The following is a 24,993-nucleotide window of genomic DNA, read 5'->3' as shown; positions in this document are numbered from 1 at the left end:
CAGTCACACAAAAGGCCGTACGTCCTCCTGATTCTTTATTGCACCGGTGACATTACAAATGATGACCACTTTTCTATCAATCTGTTGTTGTTATTTTGTTGAAAACACTTTTTATTCTAGTTTTGGTCTTTATAAATGAAATGGTAGCAGCAACCCAGTCATTATCTACAGTTTCCAACAATGCAGTGTTCTCAAGAGGACACAGCAATAGCAGGAGAAAGAAGAAGGAGGAAAAGCAAAAAAGAAAGGGGGAAAAGAGAAAATCGAAAGAAAGGCAAGGGGGAAGAAAGGAAAAGGAGCAAAGAAAAAATATAATAAAGTTCCTTCAAGGGATTAAATTTTAACTGCGTTGCACACAGACGTCAAGTATCATTCTATTTTAAAAATTATACCTCTATCGTTGCCGTGATTACACTTCACTACCTTCAATTTCAGGATCGTATCGTCAGTCTTATAACACGGAAGGAAACATACAATTCATTTCCACAAAGTGTATATTGCCCTTCAGATAATATATAATATTATCTGAAGGGCAACTTATAATATATGCCCTTCCAATAATCTATTCCCTTCCGATAATATATAATAATAGAGGTGGAAAATTTAGCCAGCTAAAGATACTAGTAATCAAAGTCTCATAATAATGAGAGTAGAAATAATAGTGTGAAAAAAGAAAAGGATAAGAGATAATAACCAATCACTAATATATTTCATACTAGCTATATTTTAAATAATATCATTTCTAGAGATATATATGAATGTGTACATATCTATACACACCCAAACAAAACTTTATAGAAAGTATATCATATTGAATATAAAAAAGAAGTAAGAAGAAAACAGGAATATGTATAAACAATCCTCCTCGCTGGCATACTGCCCGGCTCTGTCAATCAGTTACTTTGCTGTCTTCCCTCTCTAACCCGTACTATATTAAGTCAGGAGATCCAGGTTCGAGTCCCCACTTGGCCCTGGAAGCTCACTGGGTGACTTTGGGCCAGTCACGGCCTCTCAGCCCAGCCTCCCTCGCAGGGCTGTTATTGTAAGGATAAAATGGAGGAGGAGGAGAATGTAAGCCGCCGTGGGTTTCTTAAGGCAGAAAAAAGGCATGATATGACTGTAATAAATAAATAATGTTAGTTAACCATATATATATAACTTCCCATACTTTAAGATATATATGTAACCCATATTCCCATACTTTAATATATATATATGACCCATATTCCCATACTTTAACATATATATATGACCCATATTCCCATACTTTAACATATATATATGACCCATATTCCCATACTTTAACATATATATATATATCCCATATTCCCATACTTTAATATATACATAACTTCCCATACCTTAATATATACCTAACTTCTCATACTTTAACATACATACATATATATATATATATGACCCATATTCCCATACTTTAACATATATATATGACCCATATTCCCATACTTTAACATATATATATATATAACCTATATTCCCATACTTTTATTTATATTTTATCATCTCTCCGTCATCAGATGGAACAACTTCCTTGACGTAACCAAAAAGAATCATTATTGTATCCAGAGGTGATCTGTATCCTGACAGAATCTCAATTTCATCTTTAGCCAATCGTCCTTGAGGATTGGGTAAAACCCCAAAACATGGGCCATGTGATTTCCCTGGCATTCTTAACAGTCTCACCTGTCTTATGTTTTAAGCTCATTTCTTCTTTGTATTGCATTTATCATCCCTGCCGGCCTCTCCGAGTCAGTCAGTCGGAGAGCAGGATAAGAATAATACATCACTGTTTTTAATTTTCATAGAATCATAGAATAGTAGGGTTGGAAGGGGCCTTGAGGGGGCCTACAAGGCCATCAAGTCCAACCCCCTGCTCACGATGGGCGTCCTGCCCTTCCTCGTAGGGACCCCAGGGCAGCCAACAACCAGTGTCAAAACTATACAACACACGCTCTCCGTTAAGGCCCACCACTCCAGAAACTGCATCGAAACACTGCAGATACACGAACGAGAAAAGTCGTAACCCTGACACTACAAAAGCAAAATAAAATCCAAGAAAGCGGCCACAGCAGTGCCCCAAAACAGCCCAAGCCCTTGCCTAGACCCCCCCAAAGCCTGTCCAAACAAGCCGTCTTTACCTGGCGCCTGAGTGACGACGTCGTGGGGCAGCTCAGTCTCTCCAAGAAAGGTGTTCCAGAACTGGGGTGCCGCCACCGAAAAGTCCCTGCTGTGGGTGCGCTCCTGGAGGACACTGCAGGCAAACCCCTAAACCCTGGGTTGGTCGGGAGTGGGGAAAGCCGTCCTTGAAGTCGTTGCTGGTGGGCAGGTGTTACTGTGGCATGAGCTTGTGTGGGCAAGGACCCCTTTTACCAGCCGCGTTCCATCTGCACCGCCCGGGCCCTGAACACTCGTGCCGCCAGAGATCTGTCTGCGAGTCTGCAGCCTGCTCCTCGCTGGAAATGATCCCCACCCACACGCCCTGAGTTGCCTCTCCTCTCCTCTCCTGAACCCGCTCCTCGGCCTCTCCTCCGCAGCGGGCACTCAGGAGTACGGAGAGCTGACGCAAGCCCTGGCGCTGATCAAGGCGGCTATCACCGCGGTGGACGCCAAGGTGAACGAGGCGGAGAAAGGGCATCGCCTGCGGGAGATCGTGGCCAAGATGGAGCTCAGGTCCTCGGGCAAGTTCAAGAACGGCCTGGTCTTCCGGAAGGAGGACATGCTGCAGCGGCGCCTCCTCGTGGACGGGGTGCTGTCGTGGAAAGCTGCCTCCGGGCGCCTGAAAGGTGTGTCCCCTTCGACGGCGGGGGGGGGGGTCGCCGCTTTGCTGTTTCTGGCAGGGCGCTCCAGGAGGGGGGCGCTCGCCCCGTTGTCAGCTTTCCCAGTTGAGGGTGCTTAGCGGAGCCTGATGACCTGCTTCTCGGGGCGCTGGCCCGGTCCAGAGACGGGGGGGGGGCCTTGCTGCTCTGCTGGGGAGCTGTCGGTGCCGAGCCGGGCTCCCAAGGGGATGGGGGAGCGGCGGCTCGGAGTATGCACCGCCTCGGCACCCCTCCACACTCCTGAGAAGCATGTCGGGCCCACCTCTTCGCGTAGGTGATCCCCCCCAGCCCCCGTCCCTCGGCAGTTGAACCCTGACTGGTTCTGTGGGACTTGCCCAGAGTCTCGCCTCTGCTCCTCTCTTCCCTGGGGGTGAGGGGTGCTGATCCCAGCAGCGTGAGGTCAGAGCCCCCCCCAAGAAAATGTGTCCCCCGGTGCCCCCTTTCACCTGCTTGCAGGGGCTGGTGAAGGAGCAGTGACGTGCCTTTAAAGGTGCATCGAGAAGGGGGTTGGCCTCGATGGTCTGGCCGGTCCCTTCCAGCCTGAGGATCCAAGGATCCTATGCCGCTGCGGCACTATATACAATTCCTGGCTGCCCCACCTGCCCAGAAACCGAAAGAGGGGCAGCAGAAGCAGCCAAGTCGCCTGGGGTCAACTTCTGTTTTGCCCAGAGCCGCTGCGCTGTGGCGTTTGCGAAAAGCTAAGAAGCGAGCCTTGCCGCCAAAGGCGTCTTTGTTTCTTCACAATGTTTTTTTCTTAATCCGCCCAATGGCAAGCGTTCTCTCGGCGCATTACACAGCAGTTAAAAGGATAAAAAGCAGGGCCAGACTGTGACTCGCTCCTGCCAGGCTCGTTCCAGCCAGGCATGCTGCCTTTCGGATGCCCCATTTCATCCCCACTCCCCTCCCAGCTTTCTCTTCCCCCCTCCAGGCTTTGCCAGCGGAGCCTGTGTGAGGCTGCTGTTCCTCCCTTTCCTCGAGGGGGGAGGCCTCTGAGCTAAAGATCAAGTAGCGCCCCCTGGAGGCCCGCCGCCACTTGGAAAATGCAGTATTGGACTCATTTGATCTGGGATCATTCCCCGTAATAAGTGCAGCATGTGCGTGTGTGGAAGCGGCCACTGGGCAACTGAATTCCCCCCGGGCCAGCAAAACAGCTGGAGCCGGGCCATGTTCAGCCACTCTAACGAATGGAACATACCGCCGTGCCCCCAGAGCGGAGTGCCGCTCGTACGTGGCCGTGTGTGTGGGCGCAGAAGGGACCCCCAAGTCGCTGCCAATCCAAAGGGGAGAAACGTGGTGGCAAGAGAGCCTCCAAAGTGGCGTTCCGCTTGGGGTGAGTCTGCAGGGCGGGGCACGCCAAAGCCAGCAACCAAAATCCAAAGAGCGCCTCCCGGGTGTTCCGCTTGTCCGTTGTTGTTGGGGTTTTGATGCTCTTTCCCTCCTTTTCCTCTCTGCTCACCTCGGCAGACATCCTGGCCGTTCTGCTGACGGATGTGCTTTTGCTGCTGCAAGAGAAAGACCAGAAGTACATGTTTGCCTCCGTGGTACGTGTCCGACTCTTTGCGCCGTGGGCAGGCGGGGCGGGCGACTTGGAGCGCTCGGGCCTCTCCGAGTGCCTGCACAGGGGCATGGAGGAGCCGTCCTCCAGCAACCAGTGGAGAGCCGGAGACTGGCCCTGACCCCCAGCCCCTCTAGGAAGCCATGATCTCTGGGCCTCAGCCCTCCAATGCTCAGTGGGGATCGTAGCAGCAATGCGCCTTTCTTGGGGCTGGGCTATGGCTCGTTCGGATGTCTTTCGGACGTGCCCCTTAATCCCCCCCGGCCCGGAATGTCGCAAACCACTTGGGCGCTGCTCAGCGAAATCACCCGCGCTTTGTGACCTGGGGAGGCCATTCTGTAAAGAATGGGGCGGCGGGCCCTGCTCGCCGCTGCTGAGCTGAGCACAGCACAGCCTTTCCATGGCTGGAGTATGGCTGGGGTCGCTCTGTAGGGACGCTCTGACTTGGAGTCCTGTATTGAGCAGGGGGTTGGACTAGATGGTCTTCCAGGCCCCTTCCAACCCTACTTTTGTATGATTCTGTAGGGACGCTCTGACTTGGAGTCCTGCAGTGAGCAGGGGGTTGGACTAGATGGTCTGACAGGCCCCTTCCAGCCCTACTTTTCGATGATTCTGTGAGAGACAGAGAGAGATGCTTTGCATGCTCCCCATGAACTGCAGCATAGACATGAAGTATTGTGATGATTATGTAGCCTTTTGCTACGTCGTTGTTGTGATTGGATTTCTTACTAGTTTCTCTCTTTCAAAAGACTCACGTTGACGCGCAGTGAGATTAAAACACGCAAAACCCCAAACACGCAAAACCCCAAACAGCTACAACAGTTGTCTTATGGGGTTGTGCTATTTTAATGGACAACGAAAATATCAGTGAGAACCGCAAATCACTCGACTGCTGCATTACGGAGCCCATCATTGGCCATCAGTTGCCTGGAAGGAGAGGGAACTCTTAACCTCGCACAGCTCGCTGGGGAGAGCGTTCCTCAATTCAGGGGCCACCCCCGAGAAGGCCCTCTCCCTTGCTGCCCTACTCCGAACTCCCTCAGAGGAGGGCCTCAGAGGACAGTTGTGGTGAATGGGTAGGTGCTGTGCTCCCGAGCCGTGTCAGGCTTCGTAGGCCGTGAATTCGGCTTGGAAACGTGCAGGCAGCCCAGGCAGGCAGGCCAGAACTGGTGCCGTATGTTGGGGCCTTTTTGTCCCTGTTCTCAGTCCACTCACCGCGTTTTGCCCAAGCTGCAGCTGCTGAGCCATCTTCAAGAGCAGCCCCACGTAGAGCACAGTTGCAGTAGTCTAACTTGGAGGTTACCAGAGTGTAGGTGCCTGACGCCAAGCTATCCCTGCCCTGATAGGGGCATGTCTGGGCTGGTAGAAAGCCCTCCGCTGGCCCGAGGCCCTCAGGCTGCCCGAGGTGGACCGGGGATTCTGGTGACGGCGATCCGGTTCTCGCTTTGCAGGACTCCAAGCCGCCAGTGATCTCTTTGCAGAAGCTGATCGCCCGGGAAGTGGCCAGCGAGGAGCGGGCCATGTTCTTGATCAGCGCCTCCCTGAAAGGGCCGGAAATGTACGAGATTTACACCAGCTCCAAGGAGGAGCGGAATTTCTGGATGGCACAGATCCGCAGGGCAGCGGAGAGGTGGGCGTGCAGAGGGCGACCCCCACTTGCCCCTTCCTGCTCCCCCCCCCTCGGGGGAAGAGAGAGCATGAGCGGGCGGGCAGGTGGCAGAGGGCGTCCTGCTTGGCTGGCGTATGACGGACGGGCCTTTGGGCTCCGTTTCTCCGTAGTTGCCCCGACGAGGACAATTGGATCCTCGCTGACCTTGAGGATGAGCGGAGAGGGGCCGAAGCGCGGGCGGCCAAGCTGAAGGAATTCCAAGGTGACGGCTCTTGTCTTGCAGAGCGGAGTCCCGCGAGCTGCGAGGAGGGCAGGCCCGCTTGCTCGGGGGCAACACCCCCAGAGGGCGCGTGGCTTCCTCCTTCCCGGAGAAGGGGGCAGCCCCTTCCTACGAAAGAAGGGGGCAGCCCCTTCCTACGAAAGAAGGGAAGCTGCGGGACGCCACACCGGGTTTTCCTCCCTCCTCCGGACGCGGGGCGGGCTCTTCCGGACCTCAGAGAACCGAGCACTCAGAGGTTCCGTTCTCTCCCCCCCCCCCCCCAATTCCAGACCGGCTGAGCGTGAAAGATGAGCAAATCCTGGAGCGCCTCAGCGAGAAGCAGCAGATCTACCTGGAGATGGCAGAGATGAGCGGGTTTGAGGACCCGGCCCCCGGCTCCCGGGGCCGGCTTTTCTGCCGAGCGGAGTCTCCGGAGAGCCTGCAGGGTGAGGCAATCCTGAAGAGGGCCGTGATGGAAGGTGGGTGCAGCAGCGGGGGGAGCCGAGGGGTGGGCGCCATGGAGAGGAGGACGAACTGTTTGGCCTGTGAGCACCGGCGCTGAACCCAGCTCCTGTCTTCCAGTGGAGGGTCTGCAGGGTCTGCTGTTTGCCCAGCTGGGTGGGAGCGGGAGCCCTCGTCCCGAGGACACCCCTGGACCCGGCCTGCTGAGGCGAGCGGAGACCTTCGGGGGCTACGACAGCACCACGACCGGGCTGCCCAAAAGTAAGCCGCGGGGATCCGATGGGGGAACGGGCAGCCCCCAAAACACCCCCGCCTGCGCTTGGCTCACTCCTTCCATTCGCTCCCTGCCGTTCTCCACATCTCGGGTCCCCGGGACAGAGAAGGCCAAAGCTCTGCCTGGCTGCTTAGCCCAGCTCGTGACGTCCCGTTGCAGCAGTGCCATTCGCAGCTGAGACATCTCGCTTCTGTGTTGGCCGAGCAGATTGATGCCGCTTCTGTGTTGGCTCTCCCTTTCCCGGGCTGGTGCGCATCTGTGTGTGTTTCGGCCCCGCTTCTGGTCTGGCTGTAGTCTGGTCTGGCTCCCCCCGCCCCCCTGCTTTGCTGCCCTTTCCTCCGGGGTGTCTGGGAAGGCTGTGAGCCAGGGTGGCCAGCTTGGAGGGGGCCGCGTGATAGCCTGGGCCGCCCCCCGAGTGCCGCCGCCTCTTTTCCAGCTGGCAGCTTCAAGAAGAAGGTTTGCAGCGGAGAGCCGCGGCTGTGGGATCGCCGAGGGCTCCCAGCCAGCCCGGAGGCCCTGTTCCCGGAGCCGCCTCCTGCCGGGGATGAAGGGCCCCCGTTGCGCTCGGTACGTGGAGCTGGCTCCCCTGGGGAGCGTCTGCGGGGGGGTCCCCATCCTGCCCGGGGGATGGTGGTGTGTCCGGCTCGTGGACGCTTCTGCCTAGGGCAGATTGATGGCTCTGTCCCCGAAGCGTTGCGCTCCAGCCTCCCTCCCTCCCTCCGCCCCCTCCCTCCGCCCCCTCTGCCAGTCCAAGTTGGGACAGGAGGGAAGGGCACCTACACGGCTCAGCCGCTCCGGAGGCGTCAGCAGACGTGCCCTCCGTGAGGCCTAGGAGCTTGTTTTTCTTCCTTGAAAAGAAGAGCGCTGACATCGCGTGCTTTCGTAGGACCCATCCCTGCCCTTCCGCACCCTTCAAAGTGGGCTCTGCTCCCGGGCTCCCCAATCTCTCAGAAAGCAGCATGGTCAGAGCAGTGGCTGCGGGTCTGGGGAGAGCTGGGTTCGAATCCCCCATCAGAAATGGAGCTCGCTGGGTGACCTTGAGCCAGGCCTTTTCTTTCTCAGCCTGCCCTCCCTTATAGGGTTGTTGTGAGGATTATAATGGGGGGGCGGGAATTACCTGTTTGAGCTTCTGCAGGGAAGGGCGAGATCTGTGAGGCGGCGGCAGCCGAGGATGGGGAATGAGCCCCCTCCAGGGGCTCAAATGACTCTTAATTATTAGCCCTCTAATAAGGGCTCTAATAAACTGGTGCCCCCCCCTTCTCCGTAGGGCGAATACCCAAAACTGGAGCAGAACAGCAGCATGGAGACCGATTTGGAGGTACTGGGCCCCTCTCATTTCTCCCTGCCCGTAGACACCTGGGCTGGGGTTCCCACCACCACCGCCCTCCACAAAGCAGGCTGCAGCTGGGCTCCCCAGGCTGCTGCCTCACCGGTGCTGCCCCGCGGGGCATTTGCAGGGCAGGTTCTCGGGGGGGGGGAAGGAGCGGTTCGGTGGGGGTTCAGGGGGAGAAAGAAAAGCCCTCTTGGCTCCCTGGATCTGGGATCCCCGAAGCACTGCGGGGGGGGATTGACGGGGTCACAAAGGGGGCTCTCTGCTGACCCCCCCTTCGTGCCTCTCCTCAGCTTGTCCAAAGGATACAGACGCTCTCCCAGTTGCTCCTCAACCTCCAGGTGAGTTGCACACCTGCCCCCCATGTCATTTGGCCTTCAAGACTGATGTGCCTGGACTTCTGGGAGCTTTTGGGGCAGGGGGGGTGGCTGGATGAGGAAAGCCCCCCCCCCCAAAGTCTAGTCTCGGGAGGGTCCATCAGGGCTGTTCCGCCACAGCCCCGAGACGGTGCGAGAGTGGTGCGTGTGGGGTTCGTGGCCCATTCCCCGGGGGGGTGCCACATTCCGCGCCCCCACGCTTTGGGGGCATCTCCCGGCAGCCAACGGGGGACCTTTTGGCACAACCACCAGAGCCTCTCCGCTTCCTCGGGGCCTTCTGGAGCGCCTCCGGAAGGCCGCCACCCCCCGACCAACCGCTTCCCACTCCTTGCGCGGCTGTCCCCCGTTCTAAAAGCTCGGCGCGCCTCTGGGGGGAGCTGGGAGGAGGAGAGTGGGGCTGTGACCCAAGAGGTGCTGGACGACAGCGCAGAGCAGTTCCCTTATTTTATTTCTGATTTATTCATTTCGCTCCCGTGGCGCCCAGCAGGCGAAGCTCTCTGGGCAGGTCACAAACAGCGCGCAGTAAAACAATATCCAATCTATATCCAATCTGTAAAACAGTAAACCATAAAACAAGATCAAATATGTACAATACAGAAAACGTTAGGCAGGAAAACAGCACAAAATACAGAAGACATTCCAGCCACAGCCGGACTGAAACCGGAATGAGACCACAAAGAGACCTAGCAGCGAGGCAGGAATTTTAAAGCTGGCTGTCACACAGCAAAGCGAAAAGCCCAGTTGCAGAGAGCCAGTGTGGGGTAGTGGCGAGAGTGTTGTTCTGGGAGGCAGGAGATCTGGGTCTGAGCTGCCACAGGGGCTCCCCAGGCGACTTTGGGCCAGCCCTCCTCACACGGTCATTGCAGTGAGAATGAAACAGGAGAGGAGGGAAAGGGGATAGGAATGTAGTACATGAATCGAGCCTCGCAAGCTGAAATGCTGCAACGCCTGGGGAAATGACCTGCGGCCGGAAGGGATGCAACGGAGGTGCGCAAGGAGAGCTTGTCCCACGGCCGGGGGGCCACAGCAGAAAAGGCCCTCCAGAGCGGAGAGGGAAAGGTCGGGGCGGCACTCAGGCGGCCGGCCCGGGTGGCAGTGCACGAGAGGCGACGCAGGGAAGCAGCCCTGGAAGGGCGGGACCCCCTCCCTGCATTAGCCAAGCTGGCAAGCCCCCCTTCAGGCGGCAGGCAATGGCGGCGTCCTTTGTAGCCCACGAGTCTTTGAAGATTTGCATCTGCCGCAGACCTGTTGGTCATGAATGCCTGAGGCATCTGTGTGTAGGGGAGTGCGCCGGGAAAGGGGGGGCCCACGGGACACGTGGCGGGCTGCCTCGGTGGGAGGCTGAGGGGGCGCCTCTCCCCTCGCAGGTGGTGATGGCCCAGCAGGACAGCTACATGGAGGTGCAGCGGAGCGCCCTGCTGGAGCGGGAGAAGCAGTCGACGCGGGGCAGCCTGCTGCTGGCGCAGGAGCGGCAGCGCGACTTCGAGAAGCAGCGGGAGGAGCTGGCCAGCGTGCAGAAGCTGCAGGGGCAGCTGCGGAGCGCCCAGCAGCGCTGGGAGCTGGAGCGGAAGCACCAGCGGGCCGAGCTGGAGGCAGCCGAGGGCCGGCTGCAGGAGCGGGAGGAGGCGGCCCGCCGGCTGCAGGAGCGGCTGGCCCAGGAGCAGCAGGAGCTGGAGCAGCAGCGCGAGGGCTACCAGCACGACCTGGAGCGGCTGCGGGAGGCCCAGCGGGCTGTCGAGAGGGAGCGCGAGCGGCTGGAGCAGCTGCACAAGCTCAAGAAGCAGCCGCATGCCGGGCCGGGGCCCTTCTCCCCTGAGGCGGGCCAGGTGAGGCCTTGCTCCGCAGCCGGGGACCAGGACCCCCATCTCTGCCTGCTGCCCGGGGGCCGGAGCCGCTGCATTTCACTCTTGGGGGGGCGGGGGGGGTTAAATGGGGACGTAGGGAAGGGTGTGGGCCCGCAGGGCTGAGCTAGGCAGTACTGAAGGGAATGATCCGAGGACTTTTCCTAGCCCCGCTTGGAGACGCTGCTGGGGATCAAGCCGGGGGCCTTCCACCTGCGACGGGAGGGCTCTGCCCCTGGGCGACAGTCTTTTCCCTCAAGGCCAAGGGAGACTCTAGTCCTCATGCTCCAAAATGAAGTGCTGAATTAAATCGGAAGCTAGGAAGCTGCCTTCCGCCATTCAGACGCTGGGTCCACCTCGCCCGGTGGTGTTGGTACCGACTGGCGGGCATGGCTGTCCAGGGTCTCAGGCGGGAGTACGGGGGATACTGCCAGGGGTTGAACCGGGGATTTCTGGCCTGCAAAGCTAGGGCTCTCTCGCTGAGCCACACCCCCTTGGTTTTGCCCTTCTGGCAGAGGGCTTTGGTGTGTGTGGGGTGCCAACCTCTCCTTCCCTTTCCAGGCGCATGGCCTGAGCTCCTTGGTGAGCTTCAACGGGGAGGGCCTGGAAGGAGGGACGCCGCCCTTCAGACCCAGCCGGCGAAGCAGTGGCCCCGGGACGGACTACCCAGAGTGGGCCGAGCTGGCCCACCGGGACAGCAGGGCGCTGGACGGGGGCCGCCCGGTGCTGGCCCCCAAGGGCGAGGTGCCCCTCCACTTGCTGAGCACCACCAACCAGCTGCAGAAGCAGGCCGCCGTGCAGCAGCAGATCCCCACCAAGCTGGCTGCTGTCACCAAGGGCAGCAAGGAGAAGGGGGGCAAGGCCGGCAAGGCCGCCTCCCACCGGGCCGACAGCTCGGGTGAGCAAGCGACAGGGTGCTGGGAGCCTCGTGGCCTGGCGTCGTGGCACCCACTGGTCCTCCGGAAAAGGAGTGGTGGTTTTCAGGGCGCCAGGAGCCTGGTCGGTACGTCCAGGGCTGCGGCGCTCCCAGAGCGGTTGGGCCAACTCCCCGTTCAGCTGGCTGGGGATGATGGGATGGGAGGCCCACTGCCTCTGGAGGCTGCCAGGGCCAGGTAGACTGCTCTGCGGAGTATCGACCCTTCTTTCCTGGGTGACCCCTGAACCAACTTTTGTCCCTGCATTCCCTCCCTGCTTCTAGCATCACTTGACATGCGGCCGCTCCTCCTGCCCAGGCCGGCTGGCAAGGAGGAGCCATTTCCCCGGAGCCGGCTCTCCACAAGCCCCGTCTTTCCACACAGCCAGGGCGTGGCCCCCCCGCCGGGTAAGTTGGGCCGCAAGGCTCGGCCGGAGCAGCCGACCCAGCTACTGGCCTTCCCACCCCCTGTAGCAACCCTCTCCTCTCCTCCTCTCCCAGCAGAGCCGCCTGGCGCTGCCGCGAGCGGCCACCCCCAAGCGCCGCCCCCCTCCGCCAGCCTCTTCAAGCCCCACAGCGTCCACGCCCTGCCGCCTGCCCTGGATGACAGCAGTAAGGAGGACGTGATCTTTTTCTGACCGGCGCCCGAGAAGGTCCCGATTGTCCGCTGCTCGTTTGGGGGCCGGAGCTGGGCAGGTTTTCCCAGAGATCGATTCCAAAGGGGGGATGCCCTTTGGGGGCCTTCTCCGTGCAGGGGCGTGGCCAGTGTGACCCCTTGCCGTCGCCCGCCTCCACTCGCTCCTGCTTGGCTCTCGGGCGGGAAGAGAGTGCGCAGCAGCGCTCGGGAGCTGCTTCTCTGACAGAGGGAAGCCTCGGCGCTGCCTTTCGCCCATGAACGTTGGGGGGCACAAGGATGCCAGCAGCGCTGGGCGGGCACCCTTGTGACCGTGCCCGAGGCAGCTCAACGAAGCGCTCCCCGCCTGCTCCCCGCACCTCTGCAGGCAGAGTCCGCGGGGCAGCGCTGGGATGCTTGCCGCCAGGAGCAGCGTCCAAACTCTGCTGCAACGGCGGCTGGCCCGACGGCACACCCCATTTCCAAAGGCCGGTGGGCAGGGGCAGTGCAGCTGCCCCAGGAGCCGAAGCGTTCCTCCAACGAAGGGCACGGAGAGCCTCGGACCCACTTCCAGAATTGCCTCGGGATGGGGGTTCGCGTCCTCGCCCCGCCCGTCGCGGGGTTCCCTGCAATCCGCTTCTCCCCGCAATCCGCTTCTCCCCGGAGGCGGCCCCTCGCCAGCAACAAGCGCTGACAACAAGATCCGTGAGCCTCCCGCACCATTAAGATCCCCCCCAGCATGTTGCTTTGGGGTAAAGTTTTGGCCCACCAAAGGATGTTAAGCTTGCACTCTTTCCCGAGCCTTTGGGCATCCCGCCATTGCATCCCGGAAATCTCAAGTGTGCCTGCCTTCCTCTGGTCAGGCTGTGTCCATCAAGAGCGGGCTGCCCCCGATGGCTTGCTCCATGAACCGGGGCGGGGGGCTCCGCGCTGTGGGTCCTGTTCTGTCACCGCGGCTGTTCTTTTGGTTCTGCTCAATGGGGCGCAGTGTCCTCCTGGAGCCCTTTGGGAGCCCGAGGGGGTCAGGGCGTTCAGGCGGCACCGCCGCGTTGGCTTTTAGGGCTCGAGCGTCAGCTGACGTTCGAAATCCCACCAGGAGCCACGTGGCCATCTTCCCAGCCGCACGCCACCCTTGCGGGATCGAAGCAGCGGATGTCACGGAAGTGGCGGCGAGATCGCCACTCTCGTACGAGGGACAGCCCAGCGCCTCCGGAAGACACGGGCTGCAGGCGGCAGTGGGGAAGGAGCGGCTTTGCCACAGTCGCGGCGCTCCTGCTCGCACGCAGCCACCTTCCCCTTGGCATCTCCTCCCTCCACAATAGGGGCTCTGAGTGCTGACAGACCACTTCTGCCACCCTTCCCCGTGTCTATGTGTGTGCGTGTTGGTACGGAAGTGGAGCACCGCAGACATCCGGGCGGTGTTTTCGAAACCAGTTCCCTTTCTGTCCGTCTCCCATGGAGCACATCCACCCCCAGCTTCGGACTATCAAAAAGGCCCAGCTCCCGCATTATCAACTCAGCTGGCCGGACGCCGCTTCGCTAGGCTTTGGGGGGAAGTGCCCCAGCCCCCTTTTCTGCCCCAAACGCCATTTGCACGTCCCCCCTCGCTGCTCATTCCGCCGCAGCTAATCCGCGGGGCCTGCTCCCTGCCTCCCTTTCCATTTTCTCTGCAACGCCGGCGGGTCTTCAGTGTCCAATCGTACTTTGCTGTGTCAGATTTGTGCGCTACTGCATTGATTGCACCGGTGTCATGGCACCCCAAGACGATGGCAACCTTTTGGGCCGTGATCGCAATGGGTTCTCCGCTGCAGGGTGGTGCAGCTGAACCCCGGACACGCACAACCCCCCCCCCCCAAATTAAAACGACAAAAATGAAATTTGCGCTGGAGTCCCTTCGTCCTCCTTTCCTGCGCTTCGCTCTGCAAGTTTTGCGGGGATACCTAAATGTGGGGCGTCGCCAGAGAAGCCCAGGCTGCCCACTTCGCTCCCTCTTGCTCCTCATCAATTCGTTTGATTGATCTCTCTCCCGGCCAACAGCTGGCACACTCGGGGCGGTCCTTCCTCCCCGGAAAGCGCAACGGGGCCGCTTGCTGCGGAGGAGAGCTGCCGCTCCTTTCCTGGTGAAATCGCATTCAGGGCTCGAGTTCGGGTGCTAAGTCATGAGCCTGGGCAGCACCATTTATGGCCAGTAGGACCCTGTTAGGCTGGGTGGGACACCCAGACGGACAGCCCCCTGCGGGCGCCACAGCACCAGGGCCCCAAAAACTAGCGAGGGGGTTGAATCCGAGCACCCTGTTCCAACAGGACGCTGCCAGGGCCTTCAAGGGGGAGATGGGGGAGTGGAGATGGGGGAGTGGGGATGGGGGAGATGGGGGAGTGGGGATGGGGGAGTGGGGATGGGGGAGTGGGGATGGGGGAGTGGGGATGGGGGAGTGGGGATGGGGGAGTGGGGATGGGGGAGTGGGGATGGGGGAGTGGGGATGGGGGAGTGGGGCTGCTCTCTTGGGGCGGGCCCCGGGTGGGGCGGGCCCCGGGTGGGGCGGGCCCCGGGTGGGGCAGGCCCCGGGTGGGGCGGGCCCCGGGTGGGGCGGGCCCCGGGTGGGGCGGGCCCCGGGTGGGGCGGGCCCCGGGTGGGGCGGGGCGAGCGAGGCAGCCCTTGGCAGGACTACTAGCCCCGCGGCCATCCCTCACTGAGCTTTGTCCAAGGGGGGGGACTGTTGGGCTGCTGCCCCACCCAACCGCCAGGGCTCCCCCTTTCCCGCCACTGGCCCTCGAGTGGAAAGAGGTTTGCTGCGCAGGAGCTGAACCCGTGCCCAGCTGCGCGAACAAACAGGATTGCGCCTGCCACGCTCTGCAAAGAACCGGGGAGGTGGAGGCTGCTGCTGAGGTCTGTTGTAATGCCAGGACCCGCCCCGAGAAAGACAAGCCCCTCCATCAGGTTTTACTTTTTATTGCTGGCGTGGGTCGCCACGCAGCCAGACGCCCGGTTCTTGCCCGCCAGTGGGGCGGCCCCCCTGGCGGAACTCAGTGGGGCAGACCAGGCTGTGCCAGCTCCCGCGGGCGGAAGCATAGCTCTGCCTCGTGGAAAGAGACCGGACAGAGAGCCCAGGCTGACCGTTCCCGCCGGAGCCTCCCCATGGCGCCCCTCAGGCGGTCGCGCCACTGTCCCCTGCACAGGTCAGGCAGGTGCCGGCAAGTGACGAGATGGTCCCCATGAGGCCCACGAGCCACGGCGGGAACTTCCCTGCCCAGAGCACGCCTGGGGGCAGCCAATGGACAGCATTGGCAAGGTCAGCCAGGTTGCCCGCGATGGTCAGCGCTTCGGCCTTTGCTCGGGCCCTCACTTGCTCCACGGCGCCCGTGCGTGGGGAGCAGCTCCCGGCAGTGGGGAATCTGCCAATGCAGCAAGGGAGGCTTGATGACATGCAATGGAATTGCACCCCCCCCCCAGCCCGTCAGCTGCGGGAGGGGGGCCCCGGCCCGTGTGGGTCAGCCACTGTGCTGAGGGAGGGGAGGCGTTGGGGGTGAAAGGAGACCTACCTGGCCTGTTTCTGTAGCTTTCTCCGTAGCTGGGACAAAACTCGCAGAGAGCTGGGATGGGGGGGGGGGAGAAAGACCCAGGTTTAGTGGCCTCGTGGCAGGGGCACTGTGGCTGCGGGGGGGGGGGGGAGGGTAGCCCAGCCTTGGCGGGCCTGGTGCCCTGCACCTCCCATTGTTACCCATACTGGCTGAGGCTGATGGGAGTTGCAGTCGGAGAGGAAGGATTCCCAAGCGCTGCCGTCCCCGTCCTCGCCCTCTTCCCCATGCTGCCTTCCCCTTCCTCACCGTGCAATCCCCAGGAGCAGAGACAGCCCCCAGAGGGCCGTGCTGCGGGCCCACCACCTCTCTGCGTCGGCGCGGATGATGTCAGCGTCGGCAGCCCAGGCCACGTGCTCGCAGGGGTAGTAGAGCTGGTCGGCCAGGTTGTTGAGGACGGAGAGCCAGCGCACCACTGCATCCTCCTCCTGCAACACGCAAGCAGGCGAGCCTTCACTGCCCGTCTCCCGCTCCTTGCCCCCCTCACCTTCACTGCCCGTCTCCCGCTCCTGCCCCCCTCACCTTCACTGCCCGTCTCCCGCCCCTCGCCTTCACTGCCCGTCCCCCGCGCCATGCCCTGCCCTGCCTTTCCCCCATGGGGCGCCTTTGTCCTGGGGACACAGCTCGAGTGCAGGAGGACGGGTGCCCCTCATGACCGACAGAACCAGCCCTAGGGGCCTGGGTTCCGGAGGGCATGCCAGGGCCGTGCTTTGAGTGCAGTGCAAAGCAGGATGGCACAAAGACCTTTGGGGGAAGCCCTCGGTCCTCTTGCTAGGGAGAGAGAGACAGCGGAAGGGGCCTTCTTGGTGGCCGCTCCCTGCCCGCCAAGAGGCAAGGCTGACCCCTCTCACATGCTCCTGCCAGTAGGCAAAAGCCTCCACAACCCCCTTTATTTTTTATGGAAAGGCGGGGAGAAATCAAATGAAGAAGGGTTTTCTGGGGCAAACGGACCGGACGTCGAGGGCAGCGTGGAGCTCTGCAGCGGGATATGTGCTCTGCACGCCAAAGGCGCCAACCGCTCTCCACGGGCATCTCCTGGTGCCGCGCTCTCAGGTGATGGGCTGGGGGTCTCCCGCCCTGACGGACAAGTGCTCTGCAACATCCCCTGCTCCTGTCTCTCCGTCAACACAGGGCGGGGGCAAAGGTGGCTTCCCCAGGGGCAAAGGGCGACAGCTGGTTCACCCTCTCCCCGGGAGTCGACACGCTCTTTGCTCGCCTTCGAGGGGACGGGCCTGCGCTGGGCGAGGCGTGCGTGCGTGCGTCTCGTGTTCTCCAGCGTCTCCCAGGCTAAATATCGGCCTCTTCACTTCTGGCCGCAACGAGGGTCCCGGCATCTTCCAATAAGGGAGCGCCTGGTATCAATGGCGTCTGTAGGGCAGGGAGAGGAGAGGCCTGCTCGGAAGCACCATGGAACCGTGGCATGGCAGGGCTGGAAGGGGCCTGCGAGACCATCAGGTCCTTGCTCAATGCAGGACTCCAACTCAGAGCATCTCTATACAATCAGAAAGGTAGGGATAGAAGGGGCCTGTAAGAACATCCATTCGAACCCCCAGCTCAATGCAGGAGTCCAAGTCAGAGCACCCTGATGGAATCATAGAAAAGTAGTGGTGGAAGGGGCCTATAAGACCATCTAGTCCAACCCCCTGCTCAATGCAGGAATCAAAGTCAGAGGATCCCTATAGAAGCATAGAAAGTTTGGATTCGAGGGGGCCTGCAAGACCATCTAGTCCAACCCACTGCTCAGTACAGTAATCCAAGTCAGAGCATCCTTCTAGAAGTAGGTTTGGAAGGTGTCTGTAAGACCATCTAGTCCAACCCCATGCTCAATGCAGGAATCCAAGTCGCAACATCCCCATTGAATCATAGAACGGTGGGGTTGGATGGGGCCTGAAAGACCATCCAGTCCAACCCCCTGCTCAATGCAGGAATCCAAGTTGGAGCATCCCTATAGAAACATAGAAAAGTAGGGGTGGAAGGGGCCTGTAAGACCATCTAGTCCAACACCCTGCTCAATGCAGGAATCCAAGTCAGAAGATCCCTATGGAAGCATAGAAAGATAGGATTAGAGAGGGCCTGTAAGACCATCCAGTCCAACCCCGTGCTCAGTGCAGGAATCCAAGTCACAACATCCCTATTGAATCATAGAACAGTGGGGTTGGAAGGGGCCTCTAAGACCATCCAGTCGAACTCCCTGCTCAGTGCAGGAATCCAAGTCAGAGCATCCCTATAGACGCATCGAAAGATAGGATTAGAGGGGGCCTGTAAGACCATATATTCCAATCCCCTGCTCAATGCAGGAATGCAAGTCAGAGCATCCCTGTAGAATCGTTGAAAAGTAGGGTTGGAAGGGGCCTATAAGACCAACTAGTCCAACCCCCTGCTCAATTAGGGAATCCAAGTCAGAGGATCCCTATGGAAGCATAGAAAGATAGGATTATAGGGGGCCTGTAAGACCATCTAGACCATCTGTAAGACTGGGGTACAATCTTAAAAATGATAGAATGATCTCGGTACGAATCCAAGGCAAACCATTCAACATCACAGTAATTCAAGTCTATGCCCCAACCACTGAGGCCGAAGAAGCTGAGGTTGATCGGTTCTATGAAGACCTACAACACCTTCTAGAACTAACACCAAAAAAAGATGTCCTCTTCATCATAGGGGATTGGAATGCTAAAGTAGGAAGTCAAGAAATCACCGGGATAACAGGCAGGCATGGCCTTGGTGTACAAAATGAAGCAGGACAAAAGCTAATAGAGTTTTGCCAAGAGAACATGCTGATCATAGCAAACACTCTTTTCCAACAACACAAGAGACGACTCTACACATGGACATCACCAGATGGTCAATATCTAAATCAGATTGATTATATCCTTTGCAGCCAAAGATGGAGAAGCTCCATACAGTCAGTAAAAACAAGACCTGGAGCTGACTGTGGCTCAGATCATGAGCTGCTTCTTGCAAAATTTCGGCTGAAATTGAAGAACGTCGGGAAAACCACTAAACCGTTCAGGTATGACCTAAATCATATCCCTTATGAATATACAGTGGAGGTGAGGAATAGATTTCAGGGATTAGACCTGATAGACAGAGTGCCTGAGGAACTATGGACGGAGGTCCGTAACATTGTTCAGGAGGCAGCAACTCAATCCATCCCAAAGAAAAAGAAATGCAAGAAAGCCAAGTGGCTGTCTGATGAGGCTTTACAAGTAGCTCACGAAAGAAGGGAAGCGAAAAGCAAGGGAGAAAGGGGAAGATATACCCAACTGAATGCAGAGTTCCAGAGAATAGCAAGGAGAGACAAGAAGGCCTTCTTCAATGAACAATGCAAAGAAATCGAGGAAAACAATAGAATGGGAAAGAGTAGAGATCTCTTCAAGAAAATTGGAGATCTCAAGGGAACGTTTTGTGCAAAGACGGGCATGATAAAGGACAAAGAAGGCAGGGACCTAACAGAAGCAGATGAGATTAAGAAGAGGTGGCAAGAATACACAGAAGAACTATACAGGAAAGATTTGAATGTCCCTGATAGCCATGATAGTGCGGTCACTGAACTTGAGCCGGACATCCTAGAGAGTGAAGTCAAGTGGGCCTTAGGAAGCATTAGTAACAACAAAGCTAGCGGAGATGACAGTATTCCAGCCGAGCTATTTAAAATCCTAAAAGATGATGCTGTTGAAGTGCTGCATTCAATATGCCAACAAATCTGGAACACTCAACAGTGGCCACAAGACTGGAAAAGGTCAGTTTACATTCCAATTCCAAAGAAGGGCAACGCCAAAGAGTGTTCAAACTACCGCACAATTGCGCTCATTTCACATGCCAGCAAGGTGATGCTCAAAATCCTACAAGCTAGGCTTCAGCAGTATGCGAACCGAGAACTACCAGAAGTACAAGCTGGGTTTAGAAGAGGCAGAGGAACTAGAGATCAAATCGCCAACATTCGCTGCATCATGGAGAAAGCAAGAGAATTCCAGAAAAACGTCTATTTCTGCTTCATTGACTACGCTAAAGCCTTTGATTGTGTGGATCACAACAAACTGTGGCAAATTCTTAAAGTGATGGGAGTACCAGACCACCTTACCTGTCTTCTGAGAAACCTGTACGAGGGTCAAGAAGCAACAGTAAGAACCAGAGATGGGACAACCGATTGGTTCAAAATTGGGAAAGGAGTATGACAAGGCTGCATATTGTCACCCTGCTTATTTAACTTATATGCAGAGTACATCATGAGAAATGCCGGGTTGGATGAATCAGAGATCGGAATTAAAATTGCCGGGAGAATTATCAACAACCTCCGATATGCAGACGATACCACCCTAATGGCAGAAAGCGAAGAGGAGAGTGCAAAAGCTGGTTTGAAACTCAACATTAAAAAAACTAAGATCATGGCATCTGGCCCCATCACTTCCTGGCATATAGAAGGGGAAGAAATGGAAGCAGTGACAGATTTTACTTTCTTGGGCTCCAAGATCACCGCAGACGGTGACTGTAGCCATGAAATTAAAAGACGCTTGCTCCTTGGGAGGAAAGCTATGGCACACCTAGACAGCATAGTAAGAAGCAGAGACATCACCTTGCCGACAAAGGTCCGTCTAATCAAAGCTATGGTTTTCCCAGTAGTAATGTATGGCTGTGAGAGCTGGACTATAAGGAAGGCTGAGCGCCGAAGAATTGATGCTTTCGAACTGTGGTGCTGGAGAAGACTCTTACGAGTCCCCTGGACTGCAAGGAGGTCAAATCAGTCCATCCTAAAGGAAATCAACCCTGACTGCTCATTGGAAGGACAGATAATGAAGCTGAAGCTCCAATATTTTGGCCACCTAATGCGAAGAGAAAACTCCCTGGAAAAGACTCTGATGCTGGGAAAGACTGAAGGCAAAAGGAGAAGGGGACGGCAGAGGATGAGATGGCTAGATAGCATCACGGATGCAATGAATATGAACTTGAGCACGCTCCGGGAGAGAGCGCAGGACAGGAATGCCTGGCGTGCTATGGTCCATGGGGTCACGAAGAGTCGGACACGACTGAACGACTGAACAACAACAAGACCATCTAGTCCAACCCCGTGCTCAATGCAGGAATCCAATCACAACATCCCTATAGAATCATAGAACAGTAGAGCTGGAAGGGGCCTATAAGACCATCTAGTCCAACCCCCTGCTCAATACAGGAATCCAAGTCAGAGCATCCCTATAGTAGCATAGAAAAGTAGGGTTGGAACGGGCTTGTAATACCATCTAGTCCACCCCCCTTGCTCAATGCAGGAATCCAAGTCAGAGCATCCCTACAGTAGCATAAAAAAGTAGGGTTGGAACGGGCTTGTAATACCATCTAGTCCACCCCCCTTGCTCAATGCAGGAATCCAAGTCAGAGCGTCCTTATAGAATCATAGAATAGTCTGGTTGGAAGGGGCCTGCGAGGCCATCAAGTCCAACCCCAGTCTCACTTCTGGACTCCAAGTCGGCGCATCCCTGGTGGAGCGCCCGTCCTGGCACAAACCTGCCGTGCTCTGCATCCCACATCTCAGGCCCTCCTCCTGGTGCCTCCTCTGAGGGAGGCTCCGAAGGTGGCCACGACGGACAGGGTCTTCTCGGCAGCAGCCCTCCCTTCCAGAAGGTTCTCCCCAATGAGGCCTGCCAGCCGCCAACGTTGTTATCTGTTCAGTACCAGGCTAAGCCCCCGCTCTTCTCTTCGGCACGCAGCAGCACGTGACGGGGTTTTAACTAGGTTCGGCAATATGCCCAGCACTAAGGTTCAGCAATAACTAGGTTCAGCAGTACACCGGACCTTAGCAAGTTTGTCTCACTGCTGTTTAAAATTGCTTTGGACACCTGTGTGTTTCTGCGTACGCTGCCCGTCTGTCGGTGGGTTGCAGAACGTCACGTGAAGGCTTTCATCTCTGCCTGGCGCCTGGAGGGCTTCTGCTCTGGGGCGGTACGGAAACGGGAGGGAGGAGTGAATAATAACGCCCCATATACGGATATATGGGCAGTGTGCAGGCGGCTGTCCCAGGCTGTGTAACGCAAGCTACCGGGCCCCACGCCCCAGGATGGCTTACCTGAGCCCCCAGCCCATACTGGCGGGTGTAGGCGAGCATGGGCAGGTCGTCGAAGAGGCGCAGGATGGTCCGGCAGCAGCTCAGCTGTGCTGAGGCAGCCAGAAGGCTGCGGCCCAGCGGTGACTCCCTGGGGTGTCTTCTGGCCACCAAGGTGCCCCCGGCCAGCTGGCAACCGTACGTGAGTGTGCGCACCTTGGGAACGGAGAGCAAACGGGGGTCGGTGGATGAATGGCATTCCTGTGCTGCCCCGCAGCCCCATCTCTCTGGGCAGGTCCCGGGACAAACCTTCAAATCCTAAAACAGAAGCAGCCACCCAAACATCGCCCCCAAAGGCTCAGCTTGCCCCACATCCTCCAGACGGGGCTTCCAAGGGCCATTATTATTTCCCGTATGGCACATTTACATCGCCTGACAAGGGCCATGCTGGCTGGGGATGATGGGAACTGCAGTCCTGTGCATCTCAAGGCTGCCAGGCCAGCCCCCCCGTGCTGGTGGGGGCCCCTAATGGGCTGCAACTTGGACATGCTTTAGTGTTTGTAAGACGCCTCGTCCCCTTAATGGATCACTGCCTTGCTGTGGCGAAGGGGCTTGCGTAACTCAGTGAAGCCATAAGCTACACCGTGCAGGGCCACCCAAGACGGACAGGTCATGGCGGAGAGTTCTGACAAAATGTGGTCTGCTGGAGAAGGAAATGGCAACCCACTCCAGTATTCTTGCCAAGAAAACCCCATGGAACGTATCACAAGGCTAAAAGAGTTGACGCCGGAAGATGAGCCCCTTAGGGCGGAAGGTGTCCAGTATACTACTGGGGAAAGCAGAGGGAATTTCCAAGTAGCGCCAGAAAGGGTGAAGCGGCTGGGCCAAAGCCAAAAGGACACTCAGCTGTGGATGTGTCTGGTGGTGAAAAGAAAGTCCGATGCTGTAAAGAACAATATTGTTTAGGAACCTGGAATGTAAGTTCAATGAATCAAGGTAAGCTGGAAGTGGTCAAGCATGAGATGGCAAAATTGAACATCGACATCTTGGGAATCAGCAAACTAAAATGGACAGGCATGGGCGAATTTAATTCAGGTGACCATCATATCTACTAGTGTGGGCAAGAATCCCGTAGAAGAAATGGAGTAGCACTCATAGTCAACAAAAGGGTGGGAAAAGCAGTACTGAGGTACAATCTCAAAAATGATAGAATGATCGCGGTACGAATCCAAGGCAAACCATTCAACATCACAGTAATTCAAGTCTATGCCCCAACCACTGAGGCCAAAGCTGATCGGTTCTATGAAGGCCTACAACACTTTCCGGAACTAACACCAACAAAAGAGGTCCTTTTCATCATAGGGGATTGGAATGCTAAAGTAGGAAGTCAAGAAATCACCAGGATAACAGGCAGGCATGGCCTTGGTGTACAAAATGAAACAGGACAAAGGCTAATAGAGTTTTTCCAAGAGAACACGCTGATCATAGCAAACATTCTTTTCCAACAGCACAAGAGGCGACTCTACACATGGGCATCACCAGATGGTCAATATCGAAATCAGATTGATTATGTCCTTTGCAGCCAAAGATGGAGAAGCTCCATACAGTCAGTAAAAACAAGACCTGGAGCTGACTGTGGCTCAGATCATGAGCTGCTTCTTGCAAAATTTCGGCTGAAATTGAAGAACGTCGGGAAAACCACTAAACCATTCAGGTATGACCTCAATCATATCCCTTATGAATAGACAGTGGAGGTGAGGAATAGATTTCAGGGATTAGACCTGATAGACAGAGTGCCTGAGGAACTATGGACGGAGGTCCGTAACATTGTTCAGGAGGCAGCAACTCAATCCATCCCAAAGAAAAAGAAATGCAAGAAAGCAAAGTGGCTGTCTGATGAGGCTTTACAAGTAGCTGAGGAAAGAAGGGAAGCGAAAAGCAAGGGAGAAAGGGGAAGATATACCCAACTGAATGCAGAGTTCCAGAGAATAGCAAGGAGAGACAAGAAGGCCTTCTTAAATGAACAATGCAAAGAAATCGAGGAAAACAACAGAATGGGAAAGACTAGAGATCTCTTCAAGAAAATCGGAGATCTCAAGGGAACGTTTTGTGCAAAGACGGGCATGATAAAGGACAAAGAAGGCAGGGACCTAACAGAAGCAGAGGAGAGTAAGAAGAGGTGGCAAGAATACACAGAAGAACTATACAGGAAAGATCTTAATGTCCCTGATAGCCATGATACTGCAGCCACTGAACTTGAGCCGGACATCTTAGAGAGTGAAGTCAAGTGGGCCTTAGGAAGCATTAGTAACAACAAAGCTAGCGGAGATGACAGTATTCCAGCTGAGCTATTTAAGACCCTAAAAGATGATGCTGTTAAAGTTCTGCATTCAATATGCCAACAAATTTGGAACACTCAGCAATGGCCGCAAGACTGGAAAAGGTCAGTTTACATTCCAATTCCAAAGAAGGGCAACGCCAAAGAGTGTTCAAACTACCACACAATTGCGCTCATTTCACACGCCAGCAAGGTGATGCTCAAAATCCTACAAGCTAGGCTTCAGCAGCATGCGAACCGAGAACTACCGGAAGTACAAGCTGGGTTTCGAAGAGGCAGAGGAACTAGAGATCAAATCGCCAACATTCGCTGCATCATGGAGAAAGCAAGAGAATTCCAGAAAAACGTCAATTTCTGCTTCATTGACTACGCTAAAGCCTTTGATGGTGTGGATCACAACAAACTCTGGCAAGTTCTGAAAGAGATGGGGGCACCAGACCACCTAGACAGCATAGTAAGGAGCAGAGACATCACCTTGCCGGCAAAGATTCCTATATTCAAAGCTATGGTTTTCCCGATAAATAAATAAATAAATAAATAAATAAATAACGTATGGCTGATGGGAGCTGTAGTCCGCCCTCAACTGGAGGGGCGGCCAGCCTGCCTTCCTCCGCCTCACCACTCGGTCTCTGCCCCGGTAGGTCTCCAGCAGCGAGACTAGGCCGCAGAACAGGCCCGCCGCCATAGCAACGCTTCCGGGTCTGCCGCCTCCGTCCAATCCGCGCCGGCGGGCGGGGCCTGAGAGGGAGGACACCAAGTCCCAGGAGGCCGCGCGCGCGGAGGGGGACGGGAGGCCGGAGCGGCCAAAAAGCAGAGGAGGTGGGGAGGCGGTTGCACCTCTTGCTTGGAAGGGGGAAAAAGGGATTTTTTTTATGCGGGAGGAGGGAAGGGGGGAGTGAGAGATTGGAAGAAAGAAATCTCGGCTGGTGCTTGAAATGGAGGCCAAGAGACAGCAAGGGAAGGGAAGAGAGG

General features: G+C 56.8%; 2 protein-coding genes across 4 annotated transcripts in view; one reads left to right on the top strand and one right to left on the bottom strand.

The window, feature by feature from the left end:
• The window catches only part of LOC146334026 (rho guanine nucleotide exchange factor 18-like), a 40,576-nt gene extending 26,176 nt beyond the window's left edge, over positions 1–14,400 (top strand). For 2 of the 3 annotated variants that reach the window (XM_084825137.1, XM_084825139.1), the window contains exons 10-22: positions 2,556–2,804; positions 4,302–4,378; positions 5,844–6,022; positions 6,172–6,263; positions 6,551–6,739; positions 6,843–6,983; positions 7,433–7,563; positions 8,264–8,314; positions 8,620–8,667; positions 10,071–10,529; positions 11,106–11,442; positions 11,743–11,865; positions 11,959–14,400. In XM_084825137.1, the coding sequence (XP_084681263.1) occupies positions 2,556–2,804; positions 4,302–4,378; positions 5,844–6,022; positions 6,172–6,263; positions 6,551–6,739; positions 6,843–6,983; positions 7,433–7,563; positions 8,264–8,314; positions 8,620–8,667; positions 10,071–10,529; positions 11,106–11,442; positions 11,743–11,865; positions 11,959–12,095 (2,213 nt within the window). In that variant the 3' untranslated portion in view covers positions 12,096–14,400. The remainder of the gene's footprint in view (positions 1–2,555; positions 2,805–4,301; positions 4,379–5,843; positions 6,023–6,171; positions 6,264–6,550; positions 6,740–6,842; positions 6,984–7,432; positions 7,564–8,263; positions 8,315–8,619; positions 8,668–10,070; positions 10,530–11,105; positions 11,443–11,742; positions 11,866–11,958) is intronic. The other variant, XM_084825138.1, reaches the window with a different exon arrangement.
• A 601-nt stretch (positions 14,401–15,001) lies between these two features.
• LOC146334025 (peroxisomal membrane protein 11C-like) lies at positions 15,002–24,759 on the bottom strand. Its single transcript, XM_084825140.1, has 5 exons — positions 24,641–24,759; positions 21,708–21,899; positions 15,896–16,074; positions 15,611–15,661; positions 15,002–15,463 (listed from the first exon to the last, which is right to left on the bottom strand). Exons 1-5 carry the CDS (start codon positions 24,704–24,706, stop codon positions 15,217–15,219), a joined length of 735 nt encoding a protein of 244 aa, XP_084681266.1. The 5' UTR covers positions 24,707–24,759; the 3' UTR covers positions 15,002–15,216.
• Positions 24,760–24,993: the final 234 nt, after the last annotated feature.

This window comes from Heloderma suspectum, chromosome W (assembly GCF_057233095.1).
Source record: "Heloderma suspectum isolate Gila_16-S chromosome W, 16-S_ref, whole genome shotgun sequence".
Lineage (NCBI taxonomy): Eukaryota > Metazoa > Chordata > Lepidosauria > Squamata > Helodermatidae > Heloderma > Heloderma suspectum.
Note: the sequence above shows the minus strand (reverse complement) of the source record. Positions and strands in the feature narration are given on the sequence as shown.